We start from the raw sequence: 21545 nt of genomic DNA, 5'->3' as shown, positions 1-21545 counted from the left end.
TCTCCTAGCCTGTCAGAAGCTATTTCTGGGGGTCTCGGGCCAGGGCCAAGGCCAGGGATATGTCCGAATAAGGATAGAGTTGCCCATAGGCCCTGACTCAGAACTGTGCCCTTGTGTCCCCTCACCTAACCCCTGACCTTAAGACTATTCTTTCAGACCAACCACCAGCCCACCCCAGTCTCATATTCTTAGGAGTTGAATGAATTTTGGCTTCCTCTACTCCAGTTTTACAGATAGAGAAACTGAGTCCTAGAGAGGCAATGGAATTTTTCAAGGTCATAGTCAAGTCAATAGTACTAAAAAAGAAGGTTCCTAGCAATTAGTCTTTCCCCCCCCACCCCACCCTCTCACCCCCACCCATTCCTCTTGGAATGGGCAGATCAGTAGGTTTCCTCTTAACACATACACAAACCCCAAGGCTTACTGTAAATTGTTTCATCTGATTCCCTGTCTCTCACTGTTTATGTCTGTGTCTGTCCCTGTTTATGGCTGTCTGCAACTGTCTATGACCGTCTAGCTCTGTCTGTCACTCTGTCTCTGTCTCTGTCTCTGACTCTGTCTCTGTGTCTGGCTCTCTTCCTCAAGCTCCCCCAACTCTCTCCCCATCTCTCTCCCTTTCTCTACTCTGTCTCCCACAACAGAATGTCAGAGCTGGAAGGGACCTCTGAGGCCAATTACTCCAACCTATACCTAAACAAGAATAAAGAATTGCATCTGGGATATCCCAAACCATCGATTATTCAGCCTGAAGCTCATCTAGCACAAGGAACTCGCTCCCCTGCCCCAACCCTTCAATCCTTTCCATTTGGGGACAGCTCTAATTATGAAGACATTCCCCTTTGATTGAGCAGGAATCTGCCCGATGCAACGTCTCTGCCTTTCCCTTTCTTTGTGTGTGTCTCTCTCTGGGTCTCAGCCTGCCTTTCTTTCTCTCTATCTGCATAGATCTCCCAGCACAGTGGCTGGCTTGGGTAAGGAGGTCAGCAATAGTGGCATGGGGCATGGGAAGGCTTCATTACCTGGGGCTGAGGCTTCCGTAAAGCACAAGGGTTTGATTGAGGCTGGAACAGTTGCTGTGAGTCAGGGACACAGAAGCTTTATAGCCCTAGCCTGGCGGAGGGGGGAAGCCTCCAAAGATATCCCGGGGTCTCTGAGGCAGAGCCAGTTATGGGCTCCTCCTCCTCCTCCTCCTCCCTTCAACTTTGGCGTCACCCTTGCTCCATTTCTGACTCCCTTTCTGTCTGTCTCCCCTCCTGTCTGTCTTCTGCCTGGACCCTTTCTGTCTTTTTGTTGTGTGTCTTTCTAGTCTTCATCTGTGATGGGGGAGGAGGGGAGGATTTACCCCTCTTCTATTGTTTTCAGACTCCTTTCCTTTTTTCCCCTGTATTTCTTTCTTTGGGTTTCTCGGTCTCTTTGTGTCTCCAAAGATCCCAGACTCTTCCTTCCTTTCTTTCTTCCTTTCCTTCCTTCTTCCCTCCTTCCTCTTTTTCTTTCTTTCTTACTTTCTCTTTCTCTCCTTCCTTGGTTTCCTTCTCTCCAGTCACACATCCCCACAGGCCCATTTCCCACCTCAATCCATCCTCTACTCAGCTAACAAAGTCAATTGTCTAAAGTGCAAGTATCTCCTCTCTGTCTCTCTTACTCTGTCTGTCTCCTCTCCCCTCTAGTGGCTCCCCATCACCTTCAGGATCAAATATAAAACAATCCTGTTTGTCTTTTAAAGACATTCATTGACACCCTTTGTCTCCCCCCCTCCACACACACACACCCCTTTCCAATCTTCTTACATTTTACTCCCCTTTATATATGATATGATCCAAAGAAAATGACCTTCTTACCGTTCCTCAGACAGAACATTTGATTCCCCAGCTCCATGCTTTTACCCTAGCTGTCCCCCATGCCTGGAATGCTGGCCCTCCTCAACTCCAGTTCCTAGTCTCCCCAGCTTCCTTCAAGCATCCACTGCAATCCCACCTGGTGCAGGAAGCCCTCATGTCCCCTCCCCAACTGCTGGTGCTTTCCCTCCATTGATGTTGCATATGACTTGTGTGTACCTAGTGGTGTGCCTGTTGTCTCATCCATGAGACTGTAAGCTCCTGGGGGAAACCCACTGCATTTTGCCTTTTGATTTTATCCCCATTGATTAGCACCGGCCTGGCACAAAGTAATTGCTTAAAAACACTTCTTGGCTGACCCATCCATATCTGCACTCTCCCCCCGATCTGTTTCTCTCTCTTCTGTCGTTCATACCTGGTCTCCTTCTGCCTCTGTGTCTCTTTCTCCCTCTGTCTCTCTTCTTTCTTTCAGTCTATTTCCTTCTCTTTTCTGTGGTTCCCAAATTTCTTTGTCTCATAAACTTTTAAAAGTTGAATGAGCCCTCCGTGATTGCTCTCCTATAAACTCAGCAATTCGTCATTCAGTCTCTACTGGAAGCCAAGGAGGAAACCCATTTCACTTTGGATCACCACAACTGACTTTTTCCTCACACCAAGCCTCATGCAAGTCCACCCATCATTCCTAGTTCTGCCCATTCCTCTTCCCCAAGATAGCCATTCAAAGAGGTGAACAAAGCTCTTTCTGCTACAAACATTTCCATGCTAAACATTCCCAGTTCCTTCAACTGTTGTCATAGACCATGAATTTCCTCTTTTTTCCTCTCTCTGTCTGGTTTTTTGTCTCTATCTCCCCGAGTGTCTCTGAGATCTCTCCATTTCTATCACTGGCCACTAATGTTTGTTTCTCTCATTGTCTCCTCTTCCCCTCCCCCTCTGCTTTGTCTCCCATCAAAATTTCCCTTTAGTGACATCAGGACCTAAATGGAGATGACAGGTGTGCGGGTGGGGTGGGGAGGGTGTCCTGGCATGAGGGAGGCAGGCAGATCAGCTCCAGGACAGTTCTCAGCCTGAAGCCATGCCCCCCATGACCCTGATCTATCTGGCTCCAGGCTGGCCTGGCCAGGTCCCTGGAATCCCTCATCTCCTCGGTAACTGATGCTCCACCATAACTTTGATGGGTCCTAAATAAAACTATTGACTGACAGAGCTGGAAAGGCCCTTAGAGATCACTGGCTATAACAGTAATACTCTGTAATATGAGGAGGCACCTGCCAAAGGCTCCCCAGGAAGGAAAAGGCAAAGCTGGGGCTGGAACCCAGGCCCTCCTCTGACTTCAGATCGGGGGCTCTGCCTCTGCCCCCCAACACCAGGATCACAGGGGCCTCCAAGGTCGCTCCTGCCTGCACAGCTACCATCGAGACTGACAGAGTGCAGTGTGACCTCCGCTCAAGCTTCAGCGGCTCCTGTGGCCACACGTGGCCTTTATGCCATCCACAGTTTGGTTGTCACTCCTCCCTTGAGCTCTAGGCTCTATCCAGGTTAGCCTTCATCCTAGTCCTCTACGCACAGACTTTCCCACCTCCAAGCTTTGCCAGCAATGCCCTCCCTCCTCAATGTTGCTTCTTGGGATCTTCCAGCTCTGTTCAATCTGTCCCAACCCACCCAGCCCATCCTTGGGTATTTATTTTAAGTACGTCTGGTATTTATTTAGAGGCCCTCCTGGATTCTAGAAGAATGTAGCCTCACTGAGGGCAGGAATAGCCTCACTTTGAGTTTGCTTTCCCGTTGCTTAGCTCAGGGTCTGGCACATAGCATGCTCTCCCCGCTTATTGTCTGATTGATCAAGACGCCAGACCCCCTCCCTTAAACAGAGAAAGAGCTCCAGACTGGGCAAGTTCCTTGTCAAAGATCTCGAAGTAATAGGAAACAGCAGAATCACCCAGCTGGAAGGATGGCCAGATCCCTGGGTACAGTCCTCTCATTTTATAGGTGGACAAACTGCAAAGGAATGGACTCCACCAAGGCCACAAGGCACCTCAGGACAAAGTTAAGACAATAAAATGTAGACCATCAGTTACAAGGGGCTTTGAGATCCTGGAGTTTCCCCATGTTTGTTTTACTGGTAAGGATATTGTGGCTCAGGGAGGGCTCTGACCTGCCTCGGGGCACACAGTGCTTTATGCCCAGACTCCACTAGGGGTTCCCAGGGTGGCATCCCCAGACAAACACTCAGTAACCCCTACTCAGAGAGAGCTTTATTCAAGTCTGGGCTTGGGCCCAGGTTTGTTGAAGGGGAGACCACTGCTTGACCCCATCAGCCTTCAAACTTCTTCTTCCGCCCTTCCATCCCGCTCAGGGCGTCAATGTTCTTTCTCCAGTCTCCTACTTCTCGGCTTTCCTGCAGGGAGGAGACCTGGGTCAGGAAGCTGCTTCCCAGGCCTTGCATCACCCACCTCCTGAGACCCTGGATTGATTCTTCCTCCCCACGCCCCCTGCCTTGGTTCATTTGTCCACTCTGCTTTGCCTAGGGCTCACTTCCAAGCACCTCAGTTTCTTCCCGGTTGATGGAACCCCGGCTCCCAGCTCCTATCTCCCATCTTTCCTTCAGGGCTCAGCTATATGGCTACATGAAGGGGCTCCTGGCTCCAGGGTAAGCCCCAGAGATCAGAGACTCTGTCGTTGTGCCCCGGGCCCTTAGCACAGTGCCTGGCCTGTAGTAAGTAGGTGGATGGTGAATGCTTGATGATTGAGTGAGTGAGGGAATGTCCCAGCACCAAGGACTTAGCCAGTCTCACCTTCTCTGTGTCATCCTTCTTCACCTGCTTGAGATGAGCCCTGAGGTCCAGGGACTCTTTGGCTCGGGCCCCCAGCAGGGCCTGCATCATGGCATCTGCTGAGATCCGCACCCTCCGCAGGGCTGGACGCTTGAACTTTCCTCTCAGGTCAAAGATTTTCTGGGTCAGGTCAGCAATCTGGGGAGTAAGGCAGGAGGGGAGCAGATGTGGATTCCTCACCCTCGGTTGTATGCCCCTCCCCAATGTGTGTCCCCCCAACAATACAGCCCGAATTGTGGGAAGAGCCCCACCCCAAATCAGAGGACCCAAGTTCGAGTCACTGTTTTGACACTAGCTTCATGACTGGGAGCAAGTTCCTGCCCTTCTCTGAGCCTCAGTTTCTTCATCTGTAAAACTGTAAAACTGGATGATGTCTAAGGGCTCTCCCAGCTCTCAATCTTGTAAGCCTAGAAAAGCAAGTCACTCCATTTTACTGAGCCTCAGTTTCCTCGTCTATCTAAAGAAAATAATAACCCTCCAACAACCTCTTGGCAGGTTTGTTATGAGAAATGCATTTTGTAAACCTTATAAGCATTCTTTTATTGTTAATACTATTATTTTTATAAATAATAGGTGAGGTGAATCCAGCCTCCCACAGTTTCCACATACACACATTTTCCCTGACTATCTTTCCTCACCTCGGCCTCCCAGCTTCCTTTAGGTCCTACCCAAAGTTGTGCCTTCTCCTGGAAGCCTTTCCTGGTTCTCCTTTATCTCCGGCCCTCTGAGACTGTTTCCCATTTCTCCTGCCTAGACCTTGTCTGTCCATAACTGTTTGCTTCTTGTGACCTCCTTGAGCACAGAAACTGTCTTTCATCCTTCTTTGTATCTCCTGTGCTTAGCCTAGTGCCTGGCTCACAAATCTAATGGCAGAGACAGTATGCAAACAAATATATACAAAGCAAGCTATATACAGGATAAATAGGAAATAATTGACAGAAGGAGGGCACTAGAATTAAGAGGGTTTGGAGAATGCCCAGAGACTCTAGGAGTTTAGCTACAAAGGGCAGAAGAGATATAAGACCATAGTCTGCAGGGACAGAAAGATCAAGGGAGGGGTTTTTCAGTAGGGGGAGACATGGGCATGTTTGTAGGCAGTAGGGAATGAACTAGGAGAGAGGGAGAGAATGAAGACAAGTGAAAGAAAGAGATGGCAGAGGGGTCGATCTGTTGGAGGAGATGGGATGGAATGGGATCATCTGAGCAAGTAGAGGAGGCAGCCTTGGTCAGGAGTAAGATCACCTCTTCGTGTGAGATGGGGGAAGGAGGAGAGAAGGGCAGAAGACACTTGAGTGATAGGAGATGGGGAAGAGGTGAGGAGAAGAGGGAGTTCATGGTGAATGACCTCTAATTTTTCAGTAGAATAGGAGGCAGGGTCTCAGCTGAGAGAGCAGGGGGAGGGGGAACCATGGGAGGTTTGAGGAGGGATGAGAAGGTTTAGAAGAATCACTGTAGGCAGTGGGAAAGTGAGTTAATAAGGCAGGTATAGCAGGATTGCCTGGCAGCAGTGAGGGCCCAGTGGAGGTTGTATAGCAAGTTTGTAAAGGTCCAGTCAGAATGGCTGCATGATTCTCTCCACCTTCATCAGCAGCATGTGAGTAGGAGTGCATGGTGGGAGTGATCCAAGGTTGAAGCTTGGACACAATAGGCAAAAACAATAAAGGGCACTAGCAATCCAAGAGAGGAGGACAGTGTAGAGTTGAATTGGTTCACCAAGGGGTTAAAATGGGGAGACGAGATAGAGTGGCTGGAGCAGGGGAGATGGCCTGGGAGAGGACTGTGGAGTCAAGGGCTTGGAGGTCACGGTGAGGATGAAGAGCGGTTATGTAAGGGGAGGCAGAGGGAGAGGTGAAAACCCGAGAGATTATGGTCAGATTAGGGGATTTCAGAAACCTTGAACATGGAGATGAGGCAGGGTGGCAGAGTGACTCCTGGGAAGTGAGTAGGTTGAGGAACTGAGTGGTCAGGGTGTTTGATGGAGAGTCTGTAAGTATGTTAAAGTGCCGTAGGATGTTGGGGAGAAGAGAAACATTGTGAGCCAGGGACCAAACTCACTGAGGGAGGAAGGTGACACAATAGCTGCCAGGATTGTGATTGGGTGGGAGATATGATTGGCATGAACCTCAAAGGAGGAGAGGCCACGGAGGGATGGAGGAAGGGGAGAACCTGGAGGCAGCTAAGGGGAACCTTGACCGGTGAGGCGAGAGAATGAATGACGGTGTGGCCAGTCCTGGAGAGGCAGCCAGGGAGGCTGTGTCTTCAGGGAGAAGCCAGGTTTCAGTAAGAGTAGATGGATGGAGCGGGAGAGAAACAGATTGAAGTAAAGGACCAAGCATCCCAGAGGGCACAGTGGAAGGGCTGTGGGGAGTTAGGCTGGAACTTCAGGGTGGGAGGTTGTGGGGATGGGCAAGGGGAATCAGGTGGGAGGAAGTAGGTTTGGGTCCTAATCTACAGATGAGTCACTGGGATGTGAAGGGTATGACCAGGTGTGGGGATGGAGGGCACCACCCCTCTACCCTCCCAGGACTGGCACAGCAGGAGATGGGAAGCCTGCAGTCAGGGGGAGGGCTGCTGTGCCCTTTTGGAAGATTGGGCTGGTGCAGGAGGGAGAAGATGCAGGGCTCAGGGCACTCTCCGTCTGAGGTCTTCTCCCCTTCCGAGGCTGGCCACGAGGGGGCAGCAGGAACTGTCCAGGCTCCCTGTACAGAGGAAAGCTTTGAGGCAGCTGGAAGGTGCCCCGCCTGGCCTCTAGAAGCCTTTCCTCAGGGGCAGGCTTCTTGGCATGGAATTGTGGGGTTGGAAAGAATCCAGGGTTAGCAGGCTAGAGATTTGGACATGTCTGTTCTCCACCCGGCATGGGCAGGCCAGTTCCCTCGCTGGGACTCAGAACGTGTAATCTTCAGGCAAGTTCTTCACTTTGGTCCTCTGGGACATCAGACAGATTCCTGGCTCACGCACCCTGTCTCTGAGTGACTTGGCGTCCTGAAGAGCAGGGCTTGGTCCCACAGGGATAGGTGGGTCCCTTCCCTTCCGGGGACTTGTCCAGCTCCTTCCTCTGTAATCCTAGGGGCATGGACCCCAAGTCCTCCTTTGGCTGCCTCCACCCCGACCCTAGGCCAAGTGCTCACCTGTCCCCTGTGCTCCCTACCTCGGTGACATTCTTCGTAACTTTGGCTTCCAAATCATATCTCTCTTCATCCACCTTGTCCACTCTGGCATGAAGTTCCCGACACAGCTCCTGAGGGAAGAGGGGAGGACGCCTGGGTCCCTACAGGGTATCTTCTGGGGGCTCAATGCCAGACACCCCGGGCGGGGAGTAGGATGGAGACGGCCCCTTGGATCCCTGATGGAGGCGGGGAGGGGGATTCAGGATCCCCGTGTCTCCTAATACCTGCAGCTCGGCGACCCCGAGCCCGGCCAGCTCCACGGGAGCACAACGCTCCCCGAGCACGCGGCCCTTCTCCCCACGCCGATCGTCCCCCTCTCGCTCCAACTCCTGCTTGGCGATCTGCAGCATCAGGGTCTGAGGAGGAAAGAGAGCCCAGCTGGGAGGCGAGCGAAGCCACTGCCGAGGGAAACTCCCTGTCTGCTGCCCCTCGGCCGGGCTCTCCGGCTCGTGCACTCCCAGCACTTCCCACGGGCGGCTTGAGTGACTGTCGGATCGCTCCCTCCCAGGCCCCGCCCCTCACCTTCAGCTGCAGTTTCCGAGAAGCCGAGATCTTGGACTTTTTCTGCGGGAGGCAAAGACAGGGGTCAGGATGGGGAGGGGAGAGAAATCGAATCTGGGGGGAAGGGGGGGCTGGAATTCAAGGGTGGGGCAGAATCCCCAGGGAGCAGTTAGAATTCGGGGCGGGGCCAGAGGCCCACGAGGTGGGGTATTGTTCTGGGGCAGGGCCAGAACCCCAATGCCCCTACAGAATCGGTCGTGGGAGGGCAGGGCTCCAAGGATCCCAAGGGCCCAGGCCCGCCCCCACCACCACCACCACCAGAGCTCACACCCCGCACTCAGGCGCTGGCTTCTCACCTTGGCGTGAGGCTCGGTGGCATAGGCGCGGTAGTTGACTGACGAGCGACGTCGAACTGGGGGTGCCGCCGGGCTGGGTGCGGGTGGCGATCCCGCCGGGAACTGGAGGAGACCCGGGTCAGCTGGGCTCCGAGGCCCTACGCCCGAAGGGTCGTCTCTTCGAGGAACCCCAGGGCCCCGCCCCCCGCCCAAGGGAGGCCCAGGCCTGCAAGCCTCCACCCCACGTCCTCCAAGTTCCCGATGTCCTCATCCCATCCCGCTCCCTCTTTAGGGATCCAGGAGTCCCTGGCCCCCAGCTCCGAGGCCCCCTTCCCTTCTCTCCTTTTCTCACCGTGTCTCTGCTCCTGTAGAGAGAAGGGGGGGGGTGTTACTGCACTGGTGATGGGCAATCACCTTGCCTCCTCCCTGCCCTCTCAGGTCCAGGACAAACCAGGACGAGTTTAATTCCACACAGGGACCTTGGTCTTGATTCCCGCCCCTCCAGGGACCCAAGCGTCCGTGCCACCGAGACAACACTCACTCCTCTGCCATGTTGGAAGGGCACTGGACGAGTCTCCCGGATGACCTTGGGGGGCTGGGGTCTGCTAGCTTTGCTCTCCTCAGGCTCCTCTGGGAACACTGCGATAAAAGCCGAGCCTGAGGCTAAATATACTGTCCGCTGGGGAGATAAGGGGGCGCCGAGGGGGAGGGAGATGCCCGTGTCTGTCCATTCCCTCCCTCTCTCAGTCCCACCTCCATAGGGAGCCAAGAATCCCGATACGCCAGCCCCTCCTCCCTCACGGAAGCAGAGGTCCTGATCATCTGACCCCCGCTTCTGGGGACTCAGAATGTTCTCGTCCTGTTTCCTCCTCCCTACGCAACCTTGAGCCGCATCGCATCTTATCTCTGGGACCCAGGGGTTCTCTTTCCCTAGAGCCTTCCTCTTCGGGGCCTAGACTTCTTAGTCCCCAACCCATTCTCCCTTGGGGACGCACCGGTTTGGATTCTCCAGCCCCTCCTCCCTTCAAGGCTAAGGCACCTTGAGCCTCAACCTATTTGGTCCCTGAAACCCAGGCGTGTTGCTTATCTAGCGCATTCCTCACTCCGGGACGTCGTGAAACCCAGACCCTCCTCCCTCTGGAAGCAAGGTATCCTGAGCCCCAGATCCATTTTTCTTGGGGACCCAGGAGTCCTGAGAGCTATCCTCTGTCCTTAAGGCGGTGGCGACGTGCCGCACTCCCCCTCAGATCACAGACTTTTGATAGGGTCCGACTCTCTTTATTCTAACAAGTCCTGACTCCCTGGGAGGTCAAAATCCTGCGAGCCTCAGAATTCCAGGGAGCAGGATCAGAATTCTGGAGCCAAGATAGTCGTGGACGGTGGGGGGAGGGGCAGGGAGAATTCGGGGACCAAGGGGTCCCAGCTAGAATTCAGCGGTGAAGTCAGGGTCCCATGAGCCTGAGGATCCGGAGCCAAACGCGGAATTGTCGGGGGCGGGGGAGGTTCGGAGATGCCGAAGGTGGGGTCAGAGTTTTGGGGAAGAGAGGTGACCGGGCTTCCCAGAGGGCATTCCAAGATCATCAGGACCCCGGGCAGGGCTCAGAATGCCAGAGAGGGAGGGGTCGGAGTTCCCAGGGGACGGAGTCAGAATTCCAGGGGCCCTAGCTCCGCATCCGTAGGCAGGCTCAGAATCTGAGGGCGGAGTCATGGTGTCAAGGGGCCCGCTCAGCGTTCCCGCTACGGCAGGACTAGCGGTTGGTCTAAGAATGCCAGAGGGTGCGAGCTCCGAATCCTCAAAGGGAGGGGTCGGCACAGCAGCATCCTCATTTGACGATGGGCTCAGAATTTCAGAGGGGGCGGACTCTGAATCCTCAGGGGGCGGGGTTAGCACAGGAGCATCTTCATTTGACGATGAACTCAGAATTTCAGAGGGGGCGGGCTCAGAGGCCCCAGGAGGCGGGATCAAAACCTCTGAGGGAGGAGTCAAGCTATCAAGGGGCGGGGCTTCGGCCTTCTGACATACACACGAGGCACCCTGGGGAGGTGGGCCATCTAGGCCCGGCTGGGGCTTGCGAGAGAAGCGGGCGAAGGTTTCGGGGGGACCCTCGTGGGACTCTGGTACGAAGCCAGCAGCCTCAGCCAGCTCCCGGACCCGACCAGAGAAACTCTCTAGCTGGTTAGGCCGCAAGTCCACAAGGTACCTGAGGACGGATGGGAGAGAGTCAGGGAACCAGGAGTCAGGGCTCCCAGGTCGTGGCCCCCGCTCCCTCAGCACCCTGGGCGTGCGGACAGCACTCACCTAGCCAATTCCACCACCAGGCGTCCCCCAGGAGCCACGCAGGCCCCCAGCTCCGGGCTCAGCTGGTGGACCATCCTGCAGAAAGATGGAGAAGGACGAATCAGGACACCTGGCTCCCCAAGCACCAGGAGAAGAGGGCTGGAGAACAGTGCTCCTAGGTTCCCCGAGGGAGGAGAGGGCAGGGAGATCTGTGCTCCTGGATCCCTGAGACACGAAGGGCTGGAGATCAGAACTCGGGTCACCGAGGGAGAGGTCTGAGGGATCGGGACTCCTGGGGTCCCTGGGAGAAGAGGGCATGGGGTCCAGTGTTCCTAGAGTCCCGGGAGGAGAGGGCAGAGGGATCAGTGCTTCTATGTCCCTGAGGGAGGAGGACCTGGAACAATCAGGATGTCTGGGTGTCCTCCCCTCCCCCCCGTTTCCTGGAGAAGAGGCCTGGGAATCTGTGCTCCTGGGTCTGTCAGAGACGAGGGGCTGGGAATCGGGACACCGGAATCCCTGAGAGAGGAGGGGGTGAGTAATCAAGACGAATGAGTCCCTGAACAGATAACTGGGGGCTCAGAGCACCCGAGTCTCTGAGAGAGGAGGAGAGGGCTGGAAGAACCAGAACACCTGAGTCTGAGGGAAGAGAGGACGGGAGATCAGCACTTAGGATTGACTGGGGTGAAGTTTAGGGGATCAAGATTCCCTCTGGAAGGGAGAAGATAACGGGGCTGACGGTTCAGGACGCCCAAGTCCCTAAAGGAAGAGAAAGAGGCGACTCAGGCCGCCTGGGTGGGAGGGAGGAAGGGCTTAGGGCCTTAAGACTGACTACTGGATTCCTGAGGCGGCCTGGGCTAGCGGAGCAGGGGAACCAGCCCTCAGTTACCCGCAGGACACGTAGAGAAGGTGAAAGCGGCTGCAGAAGCGATGTCGATGGTGCAGGGTCGGGGCGGCCCCCAGGGGCAGGAAGTGGACCCGGAAAGGTCTGGAGCTCGCAGGGTCTGAAACCGAAGGAGATCGGGAGAAAATAAAAGAGAGGCACGCAATGCCAGAGAGAAGGGGAAGGAGGAGAAAGTAGAGGAAGAAGAGGATGGCGGCGGGGACACCACACCTCACTTTCCTCGGAGCCCTCGCACTACCAGCCTTGCCTTTCCTGTCCTGTCCTGTTACACACATATACACACCACAAATACGCACAAGACCCTTCTCCAACCTCCAACCCTGGCTGAGAAAGACTTGGGAAAACTTCTAGACAGGACTCTGATCTTCCCTCCCTCTAGTGCAGGTGTTGACCCTGACCCTCCACGTGTCCTTGGGCTAGTTCTATCCCTCCTCTTGGCCTCAGTTTCCCCTCTGGGAATCCAGATGGTCTCTAAGAGCCCTAAGTGGGGGAGAGGGAGCTGCTAGTACTTAGAAGAAGGAAAGTTTGGGGAGCCTCCTGTCCCTTCTCACCAGAGCCGGGGGCCCTGCCCTCTGCCTCGACCTCAGGTTCGGCCCCAGACACCTCCTTCCCGGCTGCCACTAGGCTTCGAAACAACGAGGTGACGTTGTGCAAGGAGATCTCACCAGCGCACTGTGGGAGAGATGGGCAGTAAATGTGGGCGGGGCCTAGAGAAATGGGCGGAGCCATGGAGTGGAGCTGTTGGGGGTTGGGGGACCCGAGAAAGGGAAGACTCTGAGAAAAGGAGAGAGACATAGATGGGGATGGGGCCTGAAGTTCTCCCGGCTTCCAGAAGATGGAGAGATACTGGTACCATAGACCTTGAGTCCGAGAGAATCACAAAGCCAAAACGAGAGAGTGCCAGCGACACTGAACTTGAGAGACAGAATCACTGAGAGGGGGAAGAGACAAATAGAAAGACTCAGAGGGGGATGGAACCAGAGATTCTGAGTGTAAGAGATAGAACCACTCAAGAGGGGGGAGGAGACAAGGATACAGGGAAAGAGAAGCAAGAGATAGAGTTAAGAAGGCCTTAGATCTGCCGACAGGACAGAACAAGAGGAAGGGAGAAGCCCTGGAGGTGGGGCCCAGGCGGACACCTTGACGGGGGTTCCGTTGCGGGTCAGCAGGAGACTCTGATCATCGGACTCGATGCCAAAGGCCACGAAGGGTCCGGTAGCCACATCCCCCCAATAGCCTCGCACAGCCACTCGCTCACCACGCTGAGGTTGGAGGAGAGACATTGCTCAACTGTTGGACATCTGAGTCCACAAAGAGACTGAAGTAGGGACACGTGTCCTCTAAAGTCGGAAGCTTAGAATGTGAACTACTGGGACCTTGAGGACAAAGGGCTGGGAACCTGAAGGCCCAGCTCCCCTGAAATAAAGGACTGAGGCGGGGAAGACCAGAACTCCCTCGGACCCTTGAGATAGTGGACGGAGACCAGAACTTTTGGATCCCCTGAGATGGTGGACAGGGTTAGGGTCCCCTGAGATGGTGAGTGGGGCTCAAGACTCCTGGATCCCCAAGGCTGGAGGGGACAGGGGGACTGGGCCCCCTTGAGATGAGAAATTGGGAGATGAAGTCTGGTTCCCCCAGCGCTGAGAGATGGGAACAGGCCTAGAGCACGCACATGGCTCATCAGACGCCCAGACGCCAGGGTCCGGTTTGGGAGTTGATAGGCCGAAGCATCCCGAATCTCGAAGGCCACACTGGTTTCCCGCCAGCGACGAAACTCTTGGCTGTTGATGACCCGGGCCTGAGAGGCAGAGGAAGAGAGGAGGGGCTCAAGGGCCCAGGAATCCTCCCCACATCCTTGACCTCCCCACCTCTTCAGGAAGGTAGGCGATCAGCCTCCCAATCCCTAAAGCGGCCATATGACCCAGTGCGGAGGAGCCTAAAACTACATTTCCCAGGAAGCTCCGGGAGAAGCTTAGGAAGCCTTCCAATGACATTCCCCTGCTGCCTGCTGGGAATGGTAGTTCTTTTCTTCTCACAAGCCTCCTAGGGACCCCGGCCGTCCAGGAGCGCTCACCCCTCGGTCATGCAGCTTCATATGCAAGTCCCAGTCGCTGACCCCCCGCCGGGCGTCGTAGCGGGAGCCCAGATAGCCTCGGAGTCGAGAGTCCCACAAGCGGCTCAGGGGGAAGGAGGCCTCGGCCTCGGAGGCTGCCCAGAAAATGAACACGGCCTCCAGCGAGTCCCGCTCCCGAAACTGAGGGTAGAAAGAGACGGGACTAGATGGGGATGGGAAACTGGCTCAGGAGGCAGGGACCCAGAAAGCAAAAAACTAGGATAAGGATAAGCAGAGCTGGAATGGAAGCTTTTCCAGGGCAGGGACTAACGCTGGACTTTCGCCTTTGAATCCCCAGTGCCCAACCCTGAGCCCGACCCATAAGAGGTGCTTCAGAAGTGTTTTCTCTCCATCCATCCATCCTTCACTCATCCATCCACACATGCACCCATCCTTTATTCATCCATCCCTCCATCCTATCAAGGACAAGTACAATTACTGCCGCTGCCCTTGGATTCCCAGTGCCGAACCCTGAGTCTGACCTATAAAAGTCACTTCATAAACACTTTCCATCCATTCATCCATCCATCCATTTCTTGAGATGAGTAGGGATAGGAGGGCTAATAATCTATTTGAGGAAAAACAAGAAAACCAATCTAACTGGACCATAGTGGGGTGAATAACGAAAACTAAAGCAGAAAGGGTAAGTTGAGGCCACGTGGTGAAGTGCTTTGACTGTCAGCTAGAAGTTTCTCTTGATCTTAGAGGTAACAATAAGCCATTGGATCTCCTGGAGCAGGGAGTGACAGGGCCGCATTCGTGCCTCAGGACCATCACTTTGGAAGCCATTTGGAGGATGAACTCGATAGGGCAGAGATTTGAGTCTGGGAGCCCTGTTAGAAGGCCATCGCCCTGGCCAGAGTGAGAGGTGATGAGGCCTGAAGGAGGGTATTGGCTTGGAAGTGAAGGGAAGGTAGAGATGAGAAAGAATTTGGAGGTATGGCAGATTTGGCTAGTGCTTGGAAGAGGAAGAAGAGACAGAAAGGAGTGTCCCCCTCTATAGCCCCAGGGCTGTAGCTGAGCACCCCCACCCGGGGCGCTTGGCGAGTCCCTGCCCTGCCCCCCCCCCCAACCTTGAGCGCTTCCAGGCTGAGCTGGGGAAGCTGGGCCGCTAGGTCATCCGGCTCAGGCAAGAGGCGGCGCATGCGCTGAGACTGAGTTCGAACGTACTCGGCCACCTGGGTCCGCACGAGCCCGTTCCCCCATAACTCCAAGAACATCTCGCTCTTTTCTGGGGGGAAGGGGGAGAGGGCGGCTGAGAGCAGGGACTGCTGGGTCCCGGACGGGGAAAGGTCAAGGAGCAGGGACGCCTGGGCCCCCAACAGTATGGGGGCTGGGAGCAGGGACGCCTGGGTCCCCGATAGATGGGGCTGGGAGTAGGGATTCCTGGGTCCCCAAGAGGGCAAAGACTGGAAACGGACTCTTGAGTCCCCGACTGCAAGACTAGGAATAAGGATTTCCGGAATCCAGACGGGAGCTGATTTGGGAGCTGGGACGCCTGGGCCCTGGAAGGGGGCAGTCTCTGAGAACATGGACGCCTGCCTCCCTGAGGGAACATCCGGATGCTTGGGCCCTGGGCTGGGTTGGGGATATTGAACCGCAGCCTCCGCTGGGCTCACCTTGAAGGCCCATCTTCTCCGGAGGCTCGAAGGCCAGGTTGAGGATTAGAATTTGGCGGGCCACCGCCTCCAGGTTGTTCTCCAGTACGAAGAACTGGGATCAGTCGTGAGAAAAGATGGGGAAGCCCAGGATCAGGGATAGCGGTCAGTCCCTGCCCCCTCCCCTCCCAGGGGGCCTCCTTCATCCAAACCAACTGGCACCTCCCAAGTAGTCTTTAAGCGTCTACTGTGTGCTGAAAGTATGCTCCGCACTGGGCATACGGAGACCAAAAGCAGACGTGTCCCGCCTCCACCCCCTGTCGCACGACCCAGGACCCATCCCCAGCCCCCTCGGGGAGCCCTGCTCACGTTGAGCCTCCGAAGGGGCCAGAGCTGAGCCTGGGCCAGGGTCCGCAGAATATGCCGTGCGTCCACCGAGCCCAGGAGAAGAATGTCGAGTTCCGGGGGGTCCCCGGGGCTGGAGGCATCGGGAGGGCCTGGGATAGGGACAGAGAGGATTTCGGATCACACGCCTCGCCCCTCGGTCGGGCTTCCCTGCCTCCCTCTCCTAGCCCTGCCGCTCTTCCCAGGCCCCTAGCCAACCCAGCCCAGAGGCTTCTTAGGACTGAGCCAAAGATCCGGGGGCTCACACTCGGCCTGCAGATCCAGCGCTGGGGACAGGCCCCACCAGGCCACCGAGCCGAAGCCTTCGCCCGAGCCGGTCACGGTAGTCATCGCCCTTCGGGGGATAGCTCCCAAGCTAAGCGAGGATCTCCAAGCACTGCCCAGGAGTCCGAATACCCCGCCTCCTGCCTACCTGTGGACTCCCCTCAATCCCCGCTGCCCGTCCCGCCCCTCTGTTCTGTTCTGAGGGTTGAGAGGGGACCGTAAACCGATATACCGAGCTAGAATTCTCATAAACCCGGGTGCGGACCCTGGAACCCTCCCCCTCTATGCGGCCGCTCCCCTCCTAGGATGCTGGACGACTCTCCCCCTTCTTCCTCCCCAATCCCTGCCTCAGGGTTCCCCGCACTCCGAGAACCCCCAATTCCCCACCCCACCCCTCCGCCCTGGGGCCCTAAAACCAGTCTCTCGCTCCTTTTTGCCCCCTCAAAGACGCTTCTCCTCTCCGGACCCGCCCCTTCCAACCAACGGGTCAATGGAAGCTCGCGGTGCCCCACTTGCCGGCCAACGGGAGCGCGCGGTGGGGGCCACCAGGCTCCTCTAGCGTCGGAGAGGACGCGGTTGCTCCTGGCAGCGTAAGAGCCAATGGTAGCGTGTGGTGAGGCCCACGGGGCGGGGACCGAAGGCAGACCCCAGCTGGGAAGTGGTCGCCCCTGGCAACGGTCGGGCCAATGACAGCCTGGATTCGAAAGACTAGAACCCGTTACCCCAGGCGACTCCAGGTCCAAGGTAAACGCGCGGCGATGCAGTCCCTGATCACCTCGCAGTCAGAGCTAGGGTTAGCCCAATGGCCTCCTCCCTGGGCTCCCTGCCTCCAGGCTCTCCCCGTCCATCCTACACTCAGCCGTCGGCGGCATTTCCTAAAGCGCATCCCTGATCCTGTCCCTCCGCTAATCATTGATGCCTCCGGGAGTTTGAGGCTGTATCAATTCCCCTCTTTCTCCCTCTTTCCTTCGCTAGCTGTTCCTCGTACAGAGCCATCTAGCGCCTGCCTTGCACAACTGGCTTCCCAGATCGGTGGGTGTGTTTTCACCCCCTAGGGCTAGCTCCAAAGCTTAGCCCGGGTGCCACCACCTACCTCTCAGGGTTGTTATGAGCATCCTACAAAACGATGTACATATTAATAAACAAGAGCGTTGTGAGGTGTAAAATGGACGAGTTTGAGTAAATTAAATTAGAAGGGGGTTGTAAAAATGTAGCCAAGATTAGAAGGAAAGCAGAAAATGGGGGGAGGGGATTTATAGACAGTTTCTCAGATAAAGGTCTCATATCTCAAATACATAGAGGACTTCGTCGAATTTATGACTATGAGTTATTCTCCAGTTGATAAATGGTCAAAGGATATGAACAGGCAGTTTTTCAACGAAGAAATCAAAGCTATACATAGTCATATTAAAAAAAAGCTCTAAATCATTGTCTATTAGAGAAATGGAGATTAAAACAACTTTGAGATATCATCCCACACCCATCAGACTGGCTAAAATGGCAGGAGGGGAAAATAACAAGTGTTGGAGGAGATATAGAAAAATTGGGACACTGATACACTATTGGTGGAATTGTGAACTGATCCAACCATTCTGGAGAACAATCTGGAATTACCCCCAAAGAGTTATTAAACTGTTCATAGTACACACACATATATGTGTGTGTGTGTGTGTGTGTGTGTATACCCTTTGACCCAGCAATACCACTATATGATATGTTTCCCGAGGTGATAAGGGAAAAAGGAAAAGAACCCATGGGTTCCAAAATGTTTATAGCAGCTCTCTTTGTGGTGGCAAAGAGCTGGAAATTGAGGGGATGCCTATCAACTGGGGAATAGTTGAACAAGTTGTGGTATATGATTGTGATGGAGTACTACTGTGCTATAAGAAATGATGAGCTCAATGAATCAGAAAAACATGGAAAGACTTGAATGAAATAATGAAGAGTGAAATGAGCAGAAACAAAAAAAAACATTGTAAACACTAATAGCAATATTGTTCAAAGAATAACTGTGAACCACTAAGTTACTCTGAGTATTATAAATACTCAAATCAACTACAAAGGACCTGTGAAGGAAGATGTTATCCACCTCCAGAGAAAGAAATGATAAATAGAAGTATACATAGTATGGTTTCACATATATTTATAAATCTGTGTCAGATGGTAGCCTCTGGTGTGGGTTGGGGAGGGAAGGAGGGAGATAGTTCAGAACTTAAAATTTAACAAAAACAATCATACACATATATGTACATTACTTTGCAAAGAGCTATGTAAATGGTAGCCATGATTTTTAATGTGAGTTTGTGTTTACTCATTTGTGTATATAGTGTACCTACTAACACACACACACACACACACACACAGCTTCTTAAGGTAGGTACTGGTTTATTTTCATCTTTGTGTTCCTAGTACCTAGAGCAGTGCCTGGCACATAGTAAGTGCTTAAAAAATGTTTGCTGATTGAAATGGAACTGAAGCAATCATGTCCCCATTCCAGCCTTCCTGGCTTCTGAGAATTCAGGTCTCCTGTCCCTTCCATTATCTTAAGCATCTCTTCCCCTCCAGCCCCCTAGTGACTGAGAGGTCACAAACTTTGAGCCTCTACTCCCTCAATCCAATCCCACAAGCATTCATTAAGTACCTACTATGTGCAAGGCATTAAACATAAAGAGATATTAAGAAGACATTTCCTATCCTCCAAAGGAATCTGCATCCTACAGGAGCGGGGGGGGGGGGGGACACACAGAGAATCATAGATTTAGAGCAGAAAGGTATGTTAGAGATCATTCAGTCCAACCCCTTCATTTCGGGTAAGCATCTGAGACAGGATATGAACCCAGGTCTTCCTGACTTCTGGTCCAGTGCCCTGCCTACTATGTCAAATTGCTAACATATCTTCAGGTCTTTTTTGAAGGAAGAGAGCACTAACACCAGAGGGGAGAGGGAGAGGCTCACTCATTGTAAGACTTAGTACATGAGCTGAGCCCTGAAAGAAGGGAAGAATTCTAGGGGCAGAAGTGAGGATGGAGTGCATTCTGGGAATGGGAGACAGCCTGGATACAGGGACAGGGGCAGGAAATAGAGTGTCCTCTATGGGTAAGTAAATCAAGGTGGCTAAAATGTAGACTGTACGAGAGAACAGTGTGTAACCAGCTCTGAGAGACAGGGAGGAGCCAGATTGTGACCACCTTCAAATATTAAACAAAGGAGGTGTATCTCATCCTAGAAGCAATAGGAAAACCCTTCAGGTTGTGAGCAGAGGCAGGACGTGGTCCATTTGGGTTTCAGGAAGAATATTTTGATAACTGTGTGGAGGTCCCTGTGTGGACTTTGGCCTGAGCCCTTTTCAAGCTGTATGATTTCATTTGGTAATCTCATCAGCTCTTTTGGTGCCAATAATCATCTCTATGCAGGTGACTCTCAGATCTCCTTATCCAGCCCTGACCTCTCTCTAATCTTCAGTCCCTGTCTCCAATGGCCTATTGGACAGCTCAGAGTGGAACTCTCATAGACCTCTTAAACTCAACCTGTCCAAAACTAAACTCATTATCTTTCCTCCCAAACCCTCCCCTCTTCCCAATTTCCCTATTACTATAGAAAGCACCACCATCTCCCAGGCTTACAACCTAGGTATTATCCATGACTCCTCACTCTCACCCCACTACATATCCAATCAGTTAAGTCCTTTGATTTCTGCCTTGGTGATGTCTCTCCTATATGCCCCCTTCTCTCCTCTGACACTGCCCCCCACCCTGGTGCAGGCCCTCATCATCTCACCCCTGGACTATTGATGCAGATTTCTGGGGGCTCTGCCTGCCTCCAATCCAGCCTCCACTCAGCTGTCAAAGTGATCTTCCTAAAAATGAGAGTCTGACCGTATCACAGACCCCTCCACTTCTCCTAAACCACAGTGGTTCCTTATTACCTCCAGGATCAAATATGAAATTCTCCATTTGGTTTCTGAGCCTTTCACAACCCGGTTCCTTCTTATCTTTCCAGCCTTCTTATTCTAGTTCCCTTCCACTGGATTCTGGGGCTGATGCAGTGACCTCTACTGTTCCTTGAACAAGACGCTTCATCTCCCACTTCCAGGCATTTTCCTGGTTGTCCCTCATCTCTACTCCTGGGCCCCCTGGCTCCTTTCAAGCCTCAGCTAAATTCCCACCTTTTGCAAGAAATCTTCCTGACCCCCCTTAATGCCAGTGCTTTCTCTCTGAGATGACATCCTGCACATGTGGTTTGTTTGGGGCAGCTAGGTAGGGCAATGGAAAGAGCACTGGCCCTGGAGTCAGGAGGACCTGAGTTCAAATCTGGTCTCAGACACTTGACACTTACTAGCTGTGTGACCCTGGGCAAGTCACTTAACCCCATTGCCTAGCTGAAAAAAAAAAGATATGGTTTGTTCGTACATTGTCTCCTCCATTAGACTGTGATCTCCTCAAGGGCAGCGACTGGCTTTTGCCTTTCCTTGTATCCCCAGCACTTTGCACAGTGCCTGGTATACGGTACAGAACTTAATAAATGCTAGTTTAGGGATTGGCTGCTTGAGTATAGACGGACTGGAGAGGGAAGAAGCTGGATGATGATCATCCAGGTAGGAGTCAAGTGGCAAGCCAGGGGGACCTGAGATAGGGCAGCAGCCACAAGAGTGGCCAGAAGGGGGAGGACGTGAGAGACACGGTCTGAGGAAGAAGGACAAGGCATGTCTGCTGGAGATGAGGGGCGGGGGAGGCATCCGAGGGAAGCCATGGCTGGCAAGATGGAGGATAGTGGAGTCCCTAAAAACAACAGGGGAGTTAGAGAGAGGCACGGGGAGACAAAGAGTTCTGCTTTGGGCGTGTTGAGTTGGAAGCACCTGTGAGACACGCATTTAAAAACGTCCAATAGGCAGCTGGTGATGCACAATTGCTCTGTGTGTGTGTGTGTGTGTGTGTGTGTGTGTGTGTGTGTGAGAGAGAGAGAGAGAGAGAGAGAGAGAGAGAGAGGAAGAGAGAAGGGAGAGAGAGACAGGGAGAGAAAGAGAGAGACAGGGAGGAGAGAGAGAAGGGAGAGAGAGACAGAGAAAGAGAGAGACAGAGAAAGAGAGAGACAGGGGAGAGAGAGAAGGGAGAGAGAGACAGAGCAAGAGAGAGAAAGAGAGAGATGGGGGAGAGAGAGAGAGAGAGAAAGAGAGAGAGAGAGAGAGAGAGAGAGGAAGAGAGAGAGAAGGGAGAGAGAGACAGGGAGAGAAAGAGAGAGAAAGAAAGAGAGAGACGGGGAGAGAGAGAAGAGAGAGAGAGAGAGAGAGAGAGAGAGAGAGAGAGAGAGAGAGAGA

At 53.7% G+C, this 21545-nt stretch overlaps 2 protein-coding genes across 2 annotated transcripts; both read right to left on the bottom strand.

Moving 5' to 3' along the window:
* Positions 1-4093: 4093 nt before the first annotated feature.
* On the bottom strand, positions 4094-9496 carry TNNI3 (troponin I3, cardiac type). Its single transcript, XM_027860091.1, has 9 exons — positions 9426-9496; positions 9214-9311; positions 9025-9037; positions 8694-8795; positions 8359-8400; positions 8061-8192; positions 7818-7907; positions 4631-4807; positions 4094-4233 (listed from the first exon to the last, which is right to left on the bottom strand). Exons 1-9 carry the CDS (start codon positions 9492-9494, stop codon positions 4150-4152), a joined length of 807 nt encoding a protein of 268 aa, XP_027715892.1. The 5' UTR covers positions 9495-9496; the 3' UTR covers positions 4094-4149.
* Positions 9497-9944: 448 nt separating this feature from the next.
* On the bottom strand, positions 9945-16524 carry DNAAF3 (dynein axonemal assembly factor 3). Its single transcript, XM_027860090.1, has 11 exons — positions 16213-16524; positions 15932-16059; positions 15584-15677; positions 15038-15195; positions 13926-14105; positions 13524-13649; positions 12991-13113; positions 12403-12523; positions 11837-11951; positions 10972-11046; positions 9945-10873 (listed from the first exon to the last, which is right to left on the bottom strand). The coding sequence occupies exons 1-11, from the start codon at positions 16295-16297 to the stop codon at positions 10198-10200; spliced, it is 1881 nt and encodes a 626-aa protein (XP_027715891.1). The 5' UTR covers positions 16298-16524; the 3' UTR covers positions 9945-10197.
* Between the last annotated feature and the right edge of the window lie 5021 nt (positions 16525-21545).

The sequence above is a fragment of the Vombatus ursinus genome, unplaced genomic scaffold (genome assembly GCF_900497805.2).
Source record: "Vombatus ursinus unplaced genomic scaffold, bare-nosed wombat genome assembly UNPS02014175.1, whole genome shotgun sequence".
In the NCBI taxonomy this organism is placed as follows: Eukaryota; Metazoa; Chordata; class Mammalia; order Diprotodontia; family Vombatidae; genus Vombatus; species Vombatus ursinus.
This window is presented reverse-complemented; position numbering and strand designations above follow the sequence as displayed.